Here is a 21,306-nt window from a genome sequence, read left to right as displayed (position 1 = left end):
AGGGGACTCTCATAAGAGATATAGAGTAACTGAAAGGATAATGATTTAAGAAAGCACATACAATCTGTGCTCAGGACTTGGGGCAGCTCTGCCCGTGGATATAGTGCAACACTCATGGCTTCCGTCAAGGTTGACAGGGTTTGTGGTAGGGCTTCTAGAGACATCCCTCAGCGCTGCTTCAGAGTCCTGTCCATCAGAACAGCCACAGGCTAGCCTACAGGTCCCCACTTGCCTAAAGGACTCTATGCTAAGCCCTTACTATCATTCCGACTTGAAAGCACAAAGTGGGGGCCAGCGCTGTGGCGCAGTGGGTTAACACCCTGGCCTGAAGCAGAGGCATCCCATATGGGCGCCGGTTCTAGTCCCAGCTGCTCCACTTCCCATCCAGCTCTCTGCTATGGCCTGGGATAGCAGTAGAAGATGGCCCAAGTCCTTGGGCCCCTGCACTCATGTGGGAGACTCGGAAGAAGCAGCTGGCTCCTGGCTTCGAATGGGCACATCTCCGGCAGTTGCGGCCAACTGGGGAGTGAAACAGCAGATGGAAGATTCTCTCTCTCTCTCTCTGCCTCTGCTTTCTCTGTGTAAGTCTGACTTTCTCTATGTAAGTATGACTTTCAAATAATAAATAAAATAAATACCGCGGCAGCCATTGGAGGGTGAACCAACGGCAAAAGGAAGACCTTTCTCTCTGTCTCTCTCTCACTGTCCACTCTGCCTGTCAAAAATAAAAAAAATAAAAAAATAAAAAAAAACCAGAAAGTAATAGTAAATCAAGCCTCTAAGACAACATTTTGATTGAATCAAGTTTTGTCCTGTTACTGTTTCTAGGTGACAAAAATTATCTGTGGGGATGAGTTAACCTTAGGAAACTTCCAGGTAAAGCACCTTGGAATAGAGGATTTATCATTTGCATCTGGTTTTCTCTACAAGAGTCCATGTGTGTGAGGGGCCAGCGCCGTGACACAGCAGGTTAATCCTCCGCCTGCGGTGCCAGCTTCCCATTTGGGCACCAGTTCTAGTCCTGGCTGCTCCTCTTCCAGTGCAGCTCTCTGCTATGGCCTGGGAAAGCAGTGGAGGATGGCCCAAGTGCTTGGGCCCCTCCACCTGCATGGGAGACCGGGAAAAAGCACCTGGCTCCTGGCTTTGGATCGGCCCAGCTCCGGCCGTTGCAGCCATCTGGGGAGTCAACCAGTGGAAGAAAGACCTTTCTCTCTGTTTCTCCCTCTCACTGTCTGTAACTCTACCTCTCAAATAAATAAATAAATAAAATCTTTTTTTTTAAAGGGTCTATGTGTGAAGAGCTTGATCCTCAGTGTGAGAGCACTGGGAGCTGATGGAACCTCTTGGGGGAGGTGGGAGGGCTGGCGCTGTGGTGTAGGGGGTAAAGCCAGCACCTGTGGTGCCAGCATCCCATATGGGCACCATTTCGAATCCTGGTTGCTCCACTTCCCATCCAGCTCTCTGCTATGGCCTGGGAGAGCAGTAAGAAAATAGGCCAAGTCCTTGGACCCCTGCACCGATGTGGGAGACCCGGAAGAAGCTTCTGACTCCTGGCTTCGGATGAGCACAGCTCTAGCTGTTGTGGCCATCTGGGGAGTGAACCATCGGATGGAAGACCTCTCTCTCTGTCTCTCTGCCTCTGCCTCTCTGTAACTCTGCCTTTCAAGTAAATAAATCAATCTTAAAAGGGGGGTGGGGCACTAGTGGGAGATGAGAGCTTGTCCCAAAAGAGATTAAGGTCTTTCTCATGGGACCCTGGAGAATTCACACAAGATGAATAGCATAAAACCTGAACCCGCCCCTACCCGGTCTTTCTCTGCCTCTGTCTTGCCATGGGATGACTTCTTCCCATGTGTGTTCCTGCCACCACTATTCACCATGAGATGATGTAGCCAGAGAGGAGGGCTCCTTCAAGAGCTGTACCATGCTGTTTGAACTTTCAGCCTCCAAAACTACAAGCCCAAGATCTCTGTGGTAAAGGCACCCATCTCAAGCATGCTATTATAGCAATGGGGGTGTTCCTTTAAAAGCTCAGTGAGGGCAGCACTGCAGCTTTTATTTCAACTTTTTGTGTGTGTGTGTGACAGGCAGAGTGGACAGTGAGAGAGAGAGAGACAGAGAGAAAGGTCTTCCTTTACCGTTGGTTCACCCTCCAATGGCCGCAGCGGCAGGTGCGCTGCGGCTGGCGCACCGCACTGATCCGAAGCCAGGAGCCAGGTGCTTCTCCTGGTCTCCCATGCGGGTGCAGGGCCCAAGCACTTGGGCCATCCTCCACTGCCTTCCCGGGCCACAGCAGAGAGCTGGCCTGGAAGAGGAGCAGCCGGGACAGAATCCGGTGCCCTGACCGGGGCTAGAACCCGGTGTGCCAGCGCCACAGGCAGAGGATTAGCCTAGTGAGCCGCGGCGCTGGCCTATTCAACTTCATTTTGTTGGATCTGCTAGTTCTGCCTCTGGTACTCCACACCTGTCCTAGACGCTCACAGGTTACCCCCTGCTTCAGAGCAAGGCTGTTCTAACACTCTGTCCTGCTCCCTCCAGACTAGCCCAGTCCCTTAGATCACACACACTGTGCTTGCTGAAACACAGGAGGCAGCCTCTTCACCTTCAGTGAGTACGACTGTTTTTGAATTCTGGGAACCTCTTAGTTACCTTCTGTAGCTGCGCCCATCTCACCTTCCTGACTCGGCTGCGTATGTTTCAGGGCAGGGAGCCTGTTCCTTCAGGCAATCTCGAAATCTCCATAAACACTTTCCTTCAACACTGAAATACTGCCCATACAAGTACCAAGTGGATTGTGAACACATGTCAACTTCCAAGTATGTTACTTTTCTATGGTTGCACCCTGTTTTGTATGCTGACGATGGAAATCTAATCACTTTCTCTTCTACACATGGCTTCTGTCTCCTTAGTATGAATGCCTGACCATCTCTGGGCATGAGGAAATCAGAGGTGTCTGATGGTGGCTCCAACGTTATTTGGAGAAACAATTATGCAACAGTTTAAGCTCTCTGGATTATTAAATCCCAAGAAAGAGTTTTTAAATTAATGCTATCTTTTCTTGAAAAGAGATATAAAACCATCTAAAACAAGGTGGTATCTACAAGCAAGAATTTAGGTATGCTTTGGACCTATTAACCAAACACTTTTAGATGAACTTCATGGGCAAATATGAAATATGGATGAACTGCCCATCCACACCCAAAAAGGTTGCCTGATTGAGTGAAGGCGTTGAAGAATTTCAAGGACATATTTAAAACTAGCCCAGTGAATCAAATGTCCTTTTGGGGGCACACGAAGGACGATGCGGGTTTTTGAAAGCACAAGCTATCATCTTTGCAAACCACAAAGCCAAGTTCAGCTTTAGGTGAGCCCCTGTAGGCCTTGGTCTCTAGCCTGACCGGGGACCACTGAGAAATAACGCAAAACCTAACCTTAAAGAACACAGAAAAGCAGGCAGCTCTGCACATCCCTGGGGTTACTCAGAAAGGCTGGTTAAGACCAAGCTCATCCACCACAAAAGGAAAAGAGGCTTCTTTGCCAGGCTCTAGACATTACAGACCGAAAACCAAAATGGTTTCAATGTACTTCTTCAAAAATAGGCCAAAAAGTCATTTTTGCAACTCCAAAGGCCTTTGAATGCTGCTTCTCATGGTACCTTTGTGCCTAGACCTTTTCTGTTCTTGCTGTGATTAGAACTCTGCATTTCTCTGTCCTCTCCACACTGGACAAAAATGACTACACCGTGTATTTGCCATATTTCTTTAAAAAGCATCCATCTAGGAATGCACAGCCTTTGGGTTGGCAGCGATGGGAATACCACCACTCTCCAGCCAGAAGGCAGAAGCAGCGTCACGTGCCTTCCTGAACAGCCTTCACTTTGCCCACTCTTGGACTGCCCTATGCTTGCTCTCCCGCCCTAAGCTGCGCTCCACAGGCTCAGGCCCAGGGCTTCGGGGCTTCAGTGCTCCTGACTCCTGCCAGAGCAGCAAGCTGATCTCCGTGCTAGGGCCACAGTTGTTTCTACCCAAACCTACCAAAGCCCGTTCTTCCTACTGGTGGCACATACTTGGTTAAACAGTGCAAAAATATACAGTTGGGAAAGAAACATAGTGGTAAGAGATAGACAGTAAAGATCTGAAGTTAAGAACACCTGCTAGCAAATTAGGTGTGGACAAGTCAACTACCAAAGCTTGGGCAGGGGGAGGCAGTGCCTATAGAATTTTAGGGTTATGTACTCCAGCTGTTTCACTTATATTCCGATAAACACACTTTGAAGAAAGCAATGGGAATCATTGAGGATGCACTACAGATGGGACTCAAAGCAGCACACCTATATTTAAGGAAAAGGTCTTGGCCCTATGCCACCAGGCTGAGTTGACAAATGACAACTGAATACAAAAATCAGATATTAATGTAGATGGACTCTTTAAGATTCTATACCTGATTCTACAGTTTCAAGAAAGTAAGATCTCCCTCTGTCTCTCCTAACACTGCCTTTCAAACAAATCAATAAATCTCAAAAACATATGTATGGGGAATTGCTGTGGCACAGTAGGTAAAGTTGCCAACTGCAGTGCCAGCATCCTATATGGGCGCTGGTTTGAGTCCCAGCTGCTCTACTTCCCAGCCAGCTCTCTGCTATGGACTGAGAAAGCAGTAGAAGATGGCCTAAGTCCCTGGGCCCCTGCACCCATGTGGGAGACCCAAAGGAAGTTCCTGGCTCCTGGCTTCAGATCGGTGCAGCTCTGGCAGTTGTGGCCATCTGGGGAGTGAACCAGCAGATGGAAGACTTCTCTCTCTGTCTCTCATTCTCTCTGTAACTGACTTTCAAATAAAAATAAAATCTTTTTAAAAAGAAAAAATATATATGTATAGAAAGAAAAAGAAGCCCTTTCCAGTGACTTAAAAAAAAAAAGGAAAAATGAAAAGAATGCTGATGATGTAGGTGGTAGCTAAGGCCACCTGTCCTGTCACCGAGGTGAGGACAGGCACATGCTGCCATCACTGTCCTCCTTTACTAAGCTATGTTGGTGTCTCTGCAACCGACAGGCAGGTGAAAGTGAACAATCTCTCTCAGAGATGTATCAACCATCTTCCTTTCATTGACTTGTATTTCTTCTTAAAGCACTAGTATGTGGAAAACGCATCTTCTACAATAGAATCATTTCCAATTCTTGTTCCCTCTCATTCTTTTATGACATGCATATAAATATATTTTACATGATTGTACCCCAGTGTGTGCAATTTTGTGTTCTGATCTGTTCATTTATTTTGCAAAGCACTGTTTTCATATTTCCCTTTGTTCATTTACTTATTCAGCAAACATTTATAAAATGCTCACATTGGGTTTCAGGCACTATTCCAGGTAGAGTGAATATAAAGATAGATAAAAACGAGGTCCCAGCCATTGAAAAGCTCTCAGCTTAGTGGAATATAACAGATAATTACAATGCGAGGTATCATAATAAATTTGTATTTAAAGGCCCCTGTATTTACCATCTTAATAGCTTCATAATCGTCTAGCTGGGTAACATCTGAACAATTTAATACCTTCCTTGATTATTTTTCATTATAATAAACACTGCTACAACTGATATGTTTCACAGTTTTTCTGTTGTTAATCATTTTCTGTGGATAAATTCTTTAGCAATGAGGTCACTGCATCCGAGTATTGTTCAGATCTTTAGAGCTCTTGATAAACCTTGTTAAATAGCTTCATGTAAGGATCATACGCATATATAATTTCATCAACACTTCCAAGCTTTGTGAGCAGTCTTACCACTAAATATGTTCTCAGGTTTTTTCATAAGTCTTGATTTGTATGTCTGTAATTAATAGCAGGATGGAACATTTTCTCATTGTTAAGCTATCTTTCATCTTGTGGGATTTGTGTTTATCATTTATCATTATTATAGCAGCTTCTTAATATTTTTACATTACATATTTTTTGTCATAATTGATTACAAATTTCCCTAGTTGTCAATCTCTTTCTTTAGTTAGAGAGTTAAATTACTGAAAGTTTCAATTTTTTTTAAATTAGTCACATCTTTTTATATTTTTCCCCTGGAATTTCTCCCATAGTTACAATCTTTTCTTGTTTGTTTTTAAAAATTTATTTATTTATTTGAAAGGCAGAGTTACAGAGAGGAAGAGGCAGGGAGAGAGAGGGAATCTGCTGGTTCACTCCCCAATTGGTCGCAATGGCCAGAACTAGGCTGATCTGAAGCCAGGAGTTTCTTCCAGGTCTCCCACATGGGTGCAGGGGCCCAAGGACTTGGGCCATCTTCTATTGCTTTCCCAGGTTGGGAAAGAAACATAGTGGTAAGAGATAGCAGAGAGGTAGCAGAGAGCTGGATGGGAAGTGGAGCAGCCGGGACTCAAACAGGCACCCATATGGGATGGGCTTTAACCTGTTGCACTACAGCACTGGCCCCTCATAGTTAGAATCTTAAGAAACCACTCTGCCAGCCATGCATTTGGCATTCATTCGGCCTGCAATTTATGTCTCCTTTGCACCCTGCTTCACAGCAGGGATAAAAAAGCATGACTGACATATTAATACAAATTATCCCAAACTTGGAAATAGGTTAGGCATATCCTCCCAGCATCACACTGGGAAGCCCATTAACTGCTTCCCTAGGGACAGGTGCCTTTGTTTGGCACACTACTACTTTTAAGGCAAGTTAACATCTCCATTAGTGAGGATGTTAACTGGAAGAAAATACAAAGCAATGCAAATAACTGTCAGCCGGCAATGAAAAATACATTTCAACCTGCGGAGATGCAAATGATTTGCCTCCCAGAAAAGGTAACTCAAGGGTTACCATTCTATTGTCCTGCAGCCACTACAGAGTTTAGCATCTAACGTAGCAACCTGGATCAGGTGTATTTTCTTGGTCATAAGTACTTCGCTCTTTCACAGCTCTCTGAGTCGGCCTGACCATTTTCCAGATTCCCTCAATATTGGGTTAAACACAACTCTGACACATGCTCCTGGGAGGTTTGTGTAAGAGCCAGGAAATCCAGCTTCTGGCAGCAGCCCTGCCAGTTCCACCCCGACAATAGCTCACTGAAAGTCCTCCTCAGCTTCTAGGTTCGTTTCCTGCAGATCCTGCCGTTCTGTAAGATCAAATGGTATTCAGGAAACGAACGCACTCCGGCAACTGTATTTCTGTGTACCGACACAAGCTGAGCATCCCTATTTGTAAACCCTCCAGAACCTAAAACCCTTTGAACACTGACGTCATACTCTAGAAGGTTTGGACTTTGGAGCATTTTTTCAGATTTCAGATTAGGGAGATTCAACCAGTAAAGTCTAGGGGAACATTTCAAAATCTGACAAACTCTGAAATCTGCAATGCTTCTGGTCCCAAGCATTTCAGATAAGGGACATTCAATCTGTCCAAGCACTGCATCAGAACGAATGAGGAGCTGGCATTGGGGCACAGCAGGTTAAGCTGCTGCCTCTGAAGCCAGCATTATATAGCAGTGCCAGTTCAAGTCCCGGCTGCTCCACTTCTGATTCAGCTCCCTGCTAACACACCTGGGAAAGCAAGGGAAGATGGCCTGACTGCTCGGGCCTCTGTACCCACGTGTAAGATCCGGATGGAGTCCCAGGCTCCTGGTTCAGCCTGGCCCAGCCTCAGCTATTGCAGCCATTTGTGGAATGCACCAGTGGATGGAAGGTCTGCCTCTCTGTCTCTGTCACTCCCTCTCTCTCTCTCTGTCACTCTGCCTTTCAAGTAAATAAATAAATCATTTTTTTTAAATGAGTGAATGATCAGGTTCTTAAATCTAAGGTCTGGGATCCCCCAGGCCTTTTAGGCAGTGGAACCTGAAAAGCCCACCCCAGTATCTGAAGGGACATTTCTCCAGCAGGTCTGGCTCTGCACAGCCAGGACCAAAGAGGGCGAGGCAGTGTGGTGCAGAGGAAAGAGTGGGGATCCCACTGAGATGTGCCTGCCTTTACCCCCTCGGCCTGCCTCTGTTACGGTCTTTAATATTTTCTCTCTTTTTTTTTTTAAGATGTATTATTTATTTACTTGAGAGGCATTTACAGATATAGAGAGGGAGAGACAGAGAGAAAGGTTTTCCATCTGCTGGTTCACTCCCCAAATGGCCACAAATGCTGGAGCTGGGCCTATCCAGAGCCAGGAGCCAGGAGCTTTTTCTTGGTCTCCCACATAGGTGCAGGGGCCCAAGCACTTGGGCCATCCTCTACTGCTTTCCCAGGCCATTAACAGAGAGCTGGATTGGAAGTGAAGCAGCCGGGACACAAACTGGTACTCATATGGGATGCCGGCACTGCAGGCGGATGCCTAACCTACTACACTACAGTGCCAGCCCTTGTAGGGTCTCTTGAGCCTCTCTCCTCATCGCCACAACAAGGTGCTGAAGATGAGTCAGTGGGCTCAAGTGTAAAGACCTTGTCACGTCTGCCACATACTTAGACTTGCTCTTTTAATCCATGTCACTGCTTTTCCTTCCATCTCTATCCACAGTGTCCCCCACAATAAATACGGAATCCATACTCGAGAGATGGATCCGGATCAGCCTGGACACCCAGAGTCTTCCAGTAACTCAAGAAGAGACAGTTGGCGGCACTGGGCTGGAATGCCAGAGGTACTCAGCTGGCCATGTTAGAAAGACAAATGACCGCCTCACATCTGGCCCCAAGCGGCTTGGAGACATTCCTCTGTGGGAACCCATTTCCTCAGAAAGGAGACTCAGCTAGATGATCCGTAAGGTCTCCTGGAGTGCGCATGTGCAGGGAGGGCTCCTGGGCGGTGGAGGTGGGTGGGGGGCTCTGGCAGCCCACAGGAGGCCACGGTGTAGCGCCCAGCAGCAGGCTTACCTCTCCTACCACCTCTATGATGTCTCCGACTTTCAGCTCAAGTTCATCATCATTCTGCGGCAGGTAGCTGAACGCCACCTGACACCGGCGTCTCCGTCGCTCGCCTGGATGGGGAAAGCAAAAATATTTAGATACAGCTCTTCTCCCAAAATTAGATTTTATAAGAGAGGCTTCCTAGGCATGCAGGCAAATGAAGCTGACTGGTCTCAAAGATGCTCTCTGGGACATGGCTAGAGGCACGGCAGCCCTGGTCTCTTAGAAAAGGCAGTAGAAAGCAGAGCAATGCTTCTTGGTCTTTTAAAAGCTGCTGGGTCAGAAAGGCATGGACATGAGAAACCGATCCACTGGCGCAGAAGGCAGAAACCCCACCCTGAAGCACTGGAGCACAGTGTTGCCTTAAACGGTTTTCCATGGATGGGGCTTTAGATTTGCTGCTGCTGATTTTTTAATGAAAGCTGATGTGATGTGCTCGAGAAAAAAGAATGGTCTGCTTCTAACGCTAGCAAGGCACTGGGGAATTCTTCCCAAATGTGCAAAGGAAAAGATAAAGTATCCTGGCCTTTTTCTTACCAATCATCACCCTTTCAACGTGCTCAGACTCAGGCCTGAGAAGCGAAGGCCAATTCAATTTCAGCCTGCTCTTGCTAACATTTCAAATGCCCCCAAGGGGTTCAACAAATCTACTTCTGTCCTCTTCCTTGTCGCAGGGGATCCATGAATAGGATCCCTGGCTCCTTACACACAACCAAGCCAGCAAATCAACATGGGAGCCAGGATCACACTTCATTCGACCAGAGGACACTCAAAAGCTACAGCATCTCACTCACTCAGTGTGGGCCACATGGAAACCCCTGGCTGACAGCTGATTCAAGTTCAGATGCAACTGTTCACGGAACATTCACACCACAATTCTGCATGGGGGGGAGGATAAGCATTCTGCGAGATGGAGACAGCAGAAGGTATGTATGTCAGAGAGACAGAGGCCTGCAGCGACGCTGGCCCAAGCCGGGAAGAGGAGGATAAGATCCAGGAAGTAAAACCATACTGCTCAGAAGTCTGCTGCCCATGGCTGACTGCCTCACACCACTCCTTCATGCCACCACATAGCCCAGAAACCAAAGGCATGGAGCACTTCAAAGAAACCCATTTGCAAATGTTAGATTTAATTTCTGGATCCTGCCTATAGGGATCCTTTCTCTTTTCTAATCTTTTCCCTGAGAAAGAAGTGCCTGCGGCACAGGTGACATCGCACAAAGGGGAAGGTCTCTACACTGCATCTGATGTACCCCCTGATCGATATATTTCAAAGCCAATGGCCTGGTTCCCCCTGTTCCATTTTGCTTTGCCTCTGTCTCACTAAGGAAGAACAGAGGTAAACACAGGGAAGAGGGCAGTTCAGAATCAATATGCCTTCTCATCACACCTTTGGCGACACACACTCTCCACTCCTGTGTGCAAAGTCACAAGCCACCAGCTCTTGACAAGAACAAATGCAGAGGTCTCAGGCCACCGCCAAATAAGCAAGCACCAAGGCACTGACAGCAGGCTTAGTAGTATGATCTGACCCCCACCCCCTGCCACTCCCAAGAGAGCCTGGCTCTCCCTGGAAAGAGGGCCCACTGCGACTTGCTTCCAGAAGGCAGCGGTCGGGAGGAGAGAAATAGATGGGCAGACCAATGGAACAGAACAGAAATGCCAGAAATCAATCCAAGCAACTACAAGAGACTTCTCTTTGACAAAGGAGCTAAAACCACTCCCTGGAGCGAGGACAGTCTCTTCAACAACTGGTGCTGGGAAAACTGGATCTCCACATGCAGAAGTATGAAGCAGGACCCCTACCTCACACCTTACACAAAAATCCACTCAACATGGATTAAAGAGCAAAATCTACAACCTGATACATCAAATTATTAGAGAACATTGGGGAAACCCTGCAAGACACTTGCATAGGTAAAGAGTTCTTCGGAAAGACCCCAGAGGCACAGGCAATCAAAACCAAAGTTGACCAATGAGATTACATCATACATTTTCCACATTGCAAAACAAACACTCAGCAAAGTGAAGAGGCAACTGACAGAATGGGAGACATTATTTACAAACTATGTAACTGATAAAGGATGAATAACCAGAATATATAAAGAGCTCAAGAAACTCAACAACAACAAAACAACCCAGTAAAGAAATGGGCAAAGGACTTAAACAGGCATTTTTCAAAAGAAGAAATCCAAATGGCCAAAACACTCATGAAAAAATGCTCAGGATCAGGGGCCGGCACTGTGGCGCAGTGGGTTAATGCTCTAGCCTGAAGCGCTGGTATCCCATATGGGCACCAGTTCAAGACCCAGCTGCTCCACTTCCAATCCAGCTCTCTGCTATGGCCTGGGAAAGCAGAAGAACACGGCCCAAGTCCTTGATCCCCTGCACCCACGTGGGAGACCTGGAAGAAGCTCCTGGCTCCTGGCTTCGGATTGGCACAGCTCCGGCCATTGCAGCCAATTGGGGAGTGAACCAACGGATAGAAGACCTCTCTCTCTCTCTCTCTCTCTCTCTGCCTCTTCCTCTCTCTCTCTCTCTCTCTCTCTGCCTCTTTTCTCTCTGTGTAACCCTGACTTTCAAATAAATAAATCTTTAAAAAAAATGCTCAGGATCACTAGCTGTCAGGGAAATGCAAATCAAAAACCACAATGAGGTTTCAACTCACTCCAGTTAGAATGCCTTTCATAGAGAAATCAACTAACAACAGATGCTGGAGAGGATGTGAGGGAAAAGGTACCCTAATCCACTGTTGGTAGGAATGTAAACTGGTGCAGCCACTGTGAAAGTATGTGGACAGTATGGAGATACCTCAGAAATCTGAATATAGACCTACCATATGACCCAGCTATCCACTCCTGAGAATTTATCCAAGGGGAATGAAATCAGCAAATAAAAGAATTATCTGCACCCCCATGCTTATTGCAGCTCAATTCACAATAGCTAAGATGTGGAATCAACTCCAATGTCCATCAACTGAAGACTGGATAAAGATTTTATGGGATATGTACACCATTTTTTAAACAATGGTTTTTAAAAAATGAAATCCATTCATTTGCAACAAAATAGATGAAACTAGAAAACATCATACTTAGTGAAATAAGCCAGTCCCAAAAGCACAAATACCATATGTTCTTGCTGATCTGTGATCACTAATAGAGCAACTAAAAGGAAATCTGTAGAAGTGAAATTGACAATTTGAGAAGCAATGACTGTGAACAGCCCTCAGCCCTTGTCTCGACTATTGAGGAACATAGTTCTTTTTTTTTTTTTTTTAAGTAAACTGTTAGTTGAGCTCTACTTAACATAGAGTTAATCATATGTGTATAAAATTCATTAAAAATAGATCTTAGTAAAAAAATAAGAATGGGAATAGGAGAGGGAGGAGGAAGAGGAATGAGATAGTGGGTGGGAGGGTGGGTAGGGTGAGAAGAATCACTGTGTTCCTACAGTTATAATTATGAAATATACAAAGTTTGTATTCCTTAAACAAAAGGTTTCTGGGGAAGAAAAACATAATAAAACAGCATGCCCATTCAAAAAAAAAAAAAAACTGTAATGGCATTATCCCAAAATCGTATTTCAAGAGAAAAGCCACTGATAAAAGCCAAAGAGGAAAATCAGAATTCCCAGTGTCCAGTGTTACTTCTGGTATTTTCTCCTGGGATAACCTGGAGAGCAACTATGCCAGAATACTGAAGTACTGGCCCAATGCTCTGAATGCGCTCTCTGGGGCTGAATGGGGGCGGGGACCCTACAGTGAAACCTGTCTCCCCGCAGGGCAATGCTCATGAAAAGTCTTCACCTCAACAACGGATCAGCACCACCAATTCCAGGTGATAGAAGAACGCCTCGTAGGAGTGAGAGGTCTTGTCTTGGAGAGAGCAGTTCACATTCCTGGCAGCAGAATGCAGTCTCCTGGGGAACGTTTATAAAACAACTGATGCCTTCTGCAATGGCAGTCCCCAAGGAACTCGGTCCACAGAGAAAAATGGCTCCTTCCAGGGCTGGGGCCAATAAGGTGAGAGTAAAATACCTGGTTGTGCCAAAATTCATTAAGTACACAAACCCTTCACAGGGTAATATCAAAAGGACACAAAAACCAGTTTGAAAGGGCTGCCACTGGCCAAATTTGGGACACTAATAGCACACACTGCGTTATAATGTATATTCATTCCAAAAAAATTCATGATTCCTTCCTGATAAGTTCAAGAAGGAAATAGATGGATGGGATTAAATAGACAGTTAAGCGATGAGAAGTGAACACTTTCTTTTACAAAAGAATTGTAAGGAATAAATACAGAAATGATGGAAATACACAATTACCATTTTAGAACCATCACAGGGATAGCTGATTCCAGCAAAGATCAATTGTTGCTAAAATTACAAGGTGAAAGATTAATGGGGACTAGGGTACTTGTAGAATCTCAATGCACCTTCCCACAGATGATGATTAATTACAGGACATACTACAGGGCAGTTATAATCAAAACAACATGGTACTGGTACAGAAACAGATGGATAGACCAGTGGAACAGAACAAAAACACCAGAAATCAATCCAAACATCTATAGCCAACTTATATTTGATCAAGGATCTAAAACCAATTCCTGGAGCAAGGACAGTCTATTCAACAAATGGTGCTGGGAAAACTGGATTTCCAAGTGCAGAAGTATGAAGCAAGACCCCTACCTTACACCTTACACATAGATCTAAATCTATGACCCGGACACCATCAAATTATTAGACAACATTGGAGAAACCCTGCAAGATACAGGCACAGGTAAAGACTTCTTGCAAAAGATCCCAGAGGCAAACGGAGTCAAAGCCAAAATTAACTATTGGAATTGCATCAAATTGAGAAGTTTCTGCACTGCAAAAGAAACAGGAAAGTGAAGAGGCAACCGACAGAATGGGAAAAAATATTTGCAAATTATGCAACTGATAAAGGATTAATAACCAGAATCTACAAAGAGATCAAGAAACTCCACAATAACAAAACAAACAACCCACTCAAGAGATGGACCAAGGACCTCAATAGACATTTTTCAAAAGAGGAAATCCAAATGGCCAACAGACACATGAAAAAATGTTCAAGATCACTAGCAATCAGGGAAATGCAAATCAAAACCACAATGAGGTTTCACCTCACCCCGGTTAGAATGGCTCACATTCAGAAATCTACCAACAACAGATGCTGGCGAGGACGTGGGGAAAGAGGGACACTAACCCACTGTTGGTGGGAATGCAAACTGGTAAAGCCACTATGGAAGTCAGTCTGGAGATTCCTCAGAAACCTGAATATAGCCCTACCATACAACCCAGCCATCCCACTCCTTGGAATTTACCCAAAGGAAATTAACCTGGCAAATAAAGGAGCTGTCTGCACCTCAATGTTTATTGCAGCTCAATTCACAATACTAAGACACGGAATCAACCTAAATGCCCATCAACAGTAGACTGGATAAAGAAATTATGGGATATGTACTCTATAGAATACTATACAGCAGTTAAAAAAATGAAATCTGGTCATTTGCAACAAAATGGAGGAATCTGGAAAACATCATGCTGAGTGAAATGAGCCAGTCCCAAAAGGACAAATATCATATGTTCTCCCTGATCGGTGACAACTAACTGAGCATCAAAGGGGAAACCTGCTGAAGTGAAATGGACACTATGAGAAACAATGACTTGATCAGCCCTTGTCCTGACTGTAGAGGAACAACTTAATTTTTCATTCCTTTTAGTCTGTCCTTAATGTGTTGTACTATGCAAATTAATGGTAAAAGTACTACCCAAACAGTACTCTATACTTTCTGTGTCTTTGTGGGTGCAGTCTGTTGAAATCCTTACTTAGTATATACTAAGTTGATCTTCTGTATATAAAGATAATTGAAAATGAATCGTGATGAAGAATGGGATGGGAGAGGGATGGGAGATGGGATAGCTGTGGATGGGAGGGCGGTTTTGGGGGGAAAAGCCGCTATAATTAAAAAGTTGTACTTTGGAAATTTATATTTATTAAATAAAAGTTTTTAAAAAACTGAAAATGGTTCCCTTAGAATGGACAAAACTGGCAGACCACAGCTTTATCCAAGTGATCAGAGTTCACACTGTCAGTCATGGGACAGAAAAGGACTGAACATCACCTCCAGAATGCAAGAGGTCTCCAGAAAATTCATGCAAAACAACTATTAGGAAAACTACATAGGATTCTCAATTTTTTTTGCAGCAAAGTAAACATGTTTTAATTCCATTTTCCATGAATGTTTTGACCCCTTTACACCTGCCACAACCATTTACCTAAATCTAAGCATGAGGAAACAATCATGCAAATCCAAAATGATGGACTTAACCTGTTTTTTCTCTTTTTTTTTTGTCAATATCAGAAAAATTTTTTACAGACATTTATTTGAAAGGCAGAGTTACAGAGAGAGAGGGAGAGACAGAAGGAGAGAAAGAGAAACAGAGAGATCTTCCATCTGTTGGTTCACTCTCCAAATGATCACAACAGCTGGGGCTGGGCCAGACAGAAGCCAGGAGTTAGGAGCTTCATCCTGGTTTCCCATATGGGTACAGGGGCCCAAGGACCTGACCCCCCCTTCCACTGCTTTCCCAGGCATACCAGCAGGGAGCTGGATCAGAAGCGGAGCAGCTGAGACTCGAACCAGCACCCACATGGGATGCTAGCACTGCAGACTGCAGCTTAACCTAGTGCACCACAATGCCGGCCCCACAAAAAAATTTTTAAAAAAGCTAGAGAACTGTTGTAGAATTTAAGAGTAAGATATATGACAATCAAATGCAATACATAATCTTTAATTGGACTCTGGAATTTTTAAAGGCTCTAAAGGACATCATTGGGAAATATAACTATGGACTAATACTAACTAACAACATTATATTAATGTTACATTTCCTGAGTACGTTAACTCTACTGCAGTTACACAGCACAATGTCCTCCTTATTAGGAGCCACATTTGAAGTATGTAGAGATGATGTGTCCTGACATTTGTAACCTACTGTCAACTTAAAAAAAAAAGACTCTGTATAGAGACAGAAAGCAAATGTGGCAAAATGCTACACTTATGTTCATTGCAGTAGCAGTACAATTTTTCTTCACATTTGAAAATTTTCTGGAAAAAAAAATGTAAGAGGATGAAGGAGGAACTATCAATGCCTGGGCCCCACCACTGAGATTCTGATATCACTGATCTAGGGTGCAGCCTGGGCATCTGGATTTGAAAAGCTTCTCAAGTGATCCTAACAAGCAGTGAAGGTCAAGAGACATCCAGACAGATCTGTTTTCCCAAGAACAGCATGGGGCCAAAAATAAATGGGTCTGTTCCAAGACCATATCATTTTAGGTCCTACATTTAGTACCTTTTCCCACAAGGGAGAGAAGTCAGACTTCTAAATAGTTGACAATTATGATCCTAATATATAAGCCAGGTGACTGCTGCTGTGCTGGGGTTTTATTTCACAGCCCTGGGAACAGCTGCACCAAGTAGTTCCGAGCTCTGATAATGTGTTCCTGGAGGGGGCAAGAGAGTGGAGAAGACAGAAGTCTCTTCTATGATTCACAAGCAAATGCCGCTGGGGAGAGGGGGTGCAGCAACTTTCCGTGTTGCTGAGCTGGTTCAAGTTGTTATTCTTGAGCTGGCAACCTCAGTGTATGCAAGAGGCCAGGCTTCCTGTCTCAGGATGGAAATACAATACAAATTGAACTTACAAATGGAGAAAAGCAGCACATTTTACCTGGGACTACCCAGTCGACTCTAGGTGTAAGGGAAGAGAAGGAGTGACCTTGTATTGTACCCTTCCCTGGAAACGCTCCTCTCAACATCTTGTTTCAAACCAATGCAACTTTAAGGAAGAGGAAAACACTTCAGAAGCCAATGGTATTTAGAAACAAACAAACAAAACTAACAAATAACACCAGGCCAGACCACTTGGGTTTTTTCTTCCAAATCCCTCGACAGTTGCTCGACTGCTGCAGTGGAAATGCACAGTATTTCACAGCGCGGTGTGGTCCCTGGAGATGAGCTTCCTTGATTCTCACAGGGATGTGCGTAATCAACAACGTTGCATGGCGGAAAGAAGACAGGAATCCATGTGCCTGCTACTTCGAAGGCAGAGGTCATCTGAAAAGCTGTTACACTCATAGCTATATCAGGGCTCATTTTCTCGCAAGTCTCACCAGAGTACAGTGGAACAATGTCGAATCAGGAAGGAACCATTGACTGGGGCTTCTGAGCCATGAGGGATCGTCAAGGAGAGAAGTAAACTCAAAGTCACATAAGGAAAATCAACTCTGTCTTGTTGAGGACGCAGGAAAGGAATATCAAGGGCATGACACACGCCAGGACCTGCGCTTGGCTCGTTCTGGGCCTTCCCTCAAGACCTCACGTCAACCCTGTGGGTTTCAGAGCATTGGCCCCACCTTCATGGATGAGCACAGAATGCTTGGGCAACCTGTCCAAAGCACGTGGACTAAACAAGTTGTGATCTTCAGTCCGCTTCTTCTACCGACACAAGACACTACCAGAAAGGCAGACTGGGAATGAGTATCCAGGGGGCTCCAGATGCCAAACTAAGCATGAGGACTTTATTTAATGGGCAGTGAGAAACCAGAGGTTTCTGAATAGGAAAATATGGAACCAGATATGAAGATGACCTAGGGAAAAATACCAGGTGTCACAGAATGATGTGGTAGGAGGTGCCTGGAAGCTCCTTCTGCCTAAGACAGATAACGAAAGACAGCAAAAGCCTGAAAAACACAGCAGGAAGAATCACATACTCAGTGAAAGAGAGACCGATACACAGACAGGAACCCAGACACACTCAGTACCATGTTCAGTTGATGTGCCTGTTGCCTCTTTTGGAACCAGTGGCTCCTCTTCCTTGTCCTTGATCCTCTATCTAGCTCAGTGTCTGTTCAAGTAGACACTCAATGCATTTTTGACAAATGTATGGATGAATAAACTAATGAATACCTATCACACATCCTGTCTGTAGGTCATGGTTTTAGGAATATAAACTCCCAATCATAAGGGCACTGGAAAAGGAAAGGAAGGGTGGAGGGAAATCAGAGGTAGTGCCTCAACCTGGTGTTAACAGTGCTCCTACTGATTAAAAGTCAATGCCATATGGAATTGTTGATGCTATAGGGATGGAAAGACAGTGAACCCTGTAGGGGTGTCCATGTGATGAAGGTGTGTCATTTTCCATCTGTAGTATATGCTGAGATATCTGTAACTTTAAACCACACTGATAAATTCCTAACTGCTTTCCTCTTGCAAACTTAGTGAGTTCACTGGCAATTACACATACTAAATGGTAGAGCAGGCCTATATATGAACAAAACATTATGTATATTGGATTCTTTTTTTTTTTTTTTTTGGACAGGCAGAGTTAGACCGTGAGAGAGACAGAGAGACAGAGAGTTATAGATAGTGAGAGAGAGAGACAGAGAGACAAGTCTTCCTTCTGTTGGTTCACTCCCCTAATGGCCCGCCACAGCCAGCACTGCGCCGATCCGAAGCCAGGAGCTGGGTACTTCCTCCCGGTCTCCCATGCAGGTGCAGGGCCCAAGCACTTGGGCCATCCTCCACTGCCCTTCTGGGCCACAGCAGAGAGCTGGACTGGAAGAGGAGCAACCGGGATTAGTACCCGGCGCCCCAACTGGGACTAGAACCCAGGGTGCCAGCGCCGCAGGCGGAGGATTAGTGTATATTGGATTCTAAGTTTGGTCTTCTTAAAAGACAGAAAAGCTTTGTTTTCAATAGGTAGACATATGTATAATAAGGTTCAGGGAGTGGGCTGGCACTGTGGTGTAGCAGGTAAAGCTACCACCTGCAGTGCTGGAATCCTATATGGGCACAAGTTCATGTCCTGGCTGCTCTACTTCCAATCCAGCTCCCTGCTAATGCACCTGAGAAAGCAGTGGAAGACGGTCCAAGTGTTTGGGCCCTTGTACCCAGGCGGGAGACCTGGAAGAAGCTCCTGTCTTCTGCCTTCAGATCAGCCCAGCTCTGGTCACTGTGGCCATTTGGGGAGTGAACCTGTGGATGGAAGATATCGATATCGATCTCTCTCTCCCTCCCTCCCTCCCTCCTTCCCTCCCTCCCTCCCTTTCAAATAAATAAATCTTTTAAAAATAAGAAGGTTCAGGGAAGCATTGCTTCTGATAGCTTCTGATAGAAAATGCATATATGCACAGAAATCTATATATGAAACACCCTGAATGCTCACTAAGAAGGGAAGGGGTACGTGAATGGTGTTATATCCAAGTAACCATTAAATACATCAAGCAGCTCCAGCTATAGAGATGTGAAAAGATGTCCATAATACATTAAAAGATCAAATCACCTAATATGGGTAACATGATCCCAATTTTATATATGCACACACATTCCATAACTGGAAATACCATTGACTATTTTACTTACTCCTAATCACCGAGAACTTAGCACAGAGTATGCACTCAACAAATGTTTCTTAATAAATGAACCCATTCAATATTCAACTAATATATGAGAGCCTAACACGATTAAATGAACGAGAGAAAGAATGAGTGTGCACACACACACACTGTGTAAGCACGGAGAATGGTACAGACACCTACATTCCAAAGTCACAACGGTGCTTATGGGGAGGTGGACTGGGGGAAGCACAGAGAGACTCATTTAAATGCTTCTGCACATCAACTTGTTTTTACAAAGAGCACATAACACACTGTAATCGTTTTTTTAAAACATCACAGCTGCCTATTAAACTAATTATCTTACATTATGAAACAAGTCTTCATGATTACGCCTGGATGATAGTAATGGTAAAGCTAATTCTATTCCACAAGTAATACCAGTTCAATCAGCCAGGAAGGTGCTTTTCACAGGCTGAATGCCACTGGAGCTCTGACCTCCTAACGGCAAGTGGCTGGGGTCAATCCATGTCAACAGCAGAAATCTGAGCCCAGAGAAAGGGTCCACACCTGTGGCCCACGATAGTCATTTTCCTGAGCAGACACAGTTCCAGGACCCCGAGGAGGCCACAACATCCCACCAGGCAGCAATCTGAGTTTATTCTCCCCGGCCTGACTTCCCGAGCTCACACAGCCCAGGTAGGCATCTCTTTTCAGGGGGAGCAGCCCCATGTCTGTCTTTTGAGCTTGCTTGCTCAGTTGCTTACTCACTCATAGGAACACACCCACACAGACACACACACACAGAGCCACGGGGGCCCCTTGTCTAGCACTGCTCTTGCTCCACTGTATTTCCATTATTTCTGGATGCCCACTTGTGTTCATCTCTGCACCTTCAAACCTGGCACCTCTCCGTTGTTCCGTGCACAACTTCTTCAACAAACCCAGCTCATTTACCAACACCCACACGGGCCTCAGCACAGTTATGATGAAGCCATTACACACCCAATCAACAGGTGGGGCCAAGTGCTACAAATCTACAAAAAGACACAAGTCCCTGAGCCCATCCCTCCTCAGACCTAGAAACTTCTAGATCTAATTCTTGCTGTTTAAAGAAGCCACTGGAAACAGTCTGCAAGTTGGTCAATTAACATCTCACCAAAACACCAAGTTTCTACTACCAGCACAGTACAGAAAGGGGTCGTCCTTTCTCATTTAGTATGCCGAATGCCTGTAAAGAGCAGCAGCATGTGGATATTTTTAACATTAACACTGTCGTCTGCTATTTCTGTACAAGCCACATCTGTAACTTTGGTGCCATATGCATGAAGAGCTCAACATCCTACACCCTGACCACCTTACAAAAATGGCACGTGAATTAGCCCTCTGAGGGGACGCAAGAGCCCTGATTTCACTAATCGTGGATACTTGTTCCACACTGAAAGCATTAAAACACATTAAGGGAACCTTAATCTCATAATACTGAAGAGACACAGCACCCAGTGGGCCCGGCAGCACAACCACTGTGGAGCGCTTTGCCTTGGTTTCCTCAGGGATAACATCAGAATGCTTGGGACAGGCCTACTTTAAAGGACACTCACTTCCACCAGATTTCCTCCCTTTCTTCCAGTTGCTTTCATGTTCCTGAATCTGTTAAAAAGCAGCATTGTTAATTATTTATACCAGCTCACCCAATTTTCTATTTGCCGGGCCTTCCCTTCTCAGAGTGAGATAAAGGAATCACACTGAAAAACACCATGAGTGACGCTGCTAAGCATCCTCTGCTCTTCCCTTTGCTTGGGTTGGTCCCATCCATTGGTTTGGGCCTTGCAGCAAGCCCCTAGATCCAAACGATCTAACCCACAGCAGGTGATATGAGGTGACATGTTGCCAAGGTGTCCCTGGCCTGACTTCCCCAGGCCAGGCAGCTAGCTCTCTAGGGGACAGAGTCTGGGTTTTCCGAGGAGAAAATCCAATACATAAATCACATTGCTCT

At 45.0% G+C, this 21,306-nt stretch overlaps 1 protein-coding gene across 3 annotated transcripts in view; it reads right to left on the bottom strand.

The window, feature by feature from the left end:
• Nucleotides 1-21,306, bottom strand: part of SH3KBP1 (SH3 domain containing kinase binding protein 1) — a 384,249-nt gene that overhangs the window by 189,560 nt on the left and 173,383 nt on the right. For all 3 annotated transcript variants that reach the window (XM_062183964.1, XM_062183966.1, XM_062183965.1), the window contains one exon: nt 8,855-8,958. In XM_062183964.1, coding sequence (XP_062039948.1) covers nt 8,855-8,958 — 104 coding nt within the window. The remainder of the gene's footprint in view (nt 1-8,854; nt 8,959-21,306) is intronic.

Source organism: Lepus europaeus, chromosome X, assembly GCF_033115175.1.
Source record: "Lepus europaeus isolate LE1 chromosome X, mLepTim1.pri, whole genome shotgun sequence".
Taxonomy (NCBI): domain Eukaryota; kingdom Metazoa; phylum Chordata; class Mammalia; order Lagomorpha; family Leporidae; genus Lepus; species Lepus europaeus.
The sequence above is the reverse complement of the archived record's forward strand: the minus strand, read 5'-3'. Positions and strand labels throughout refer to the sequence as shown.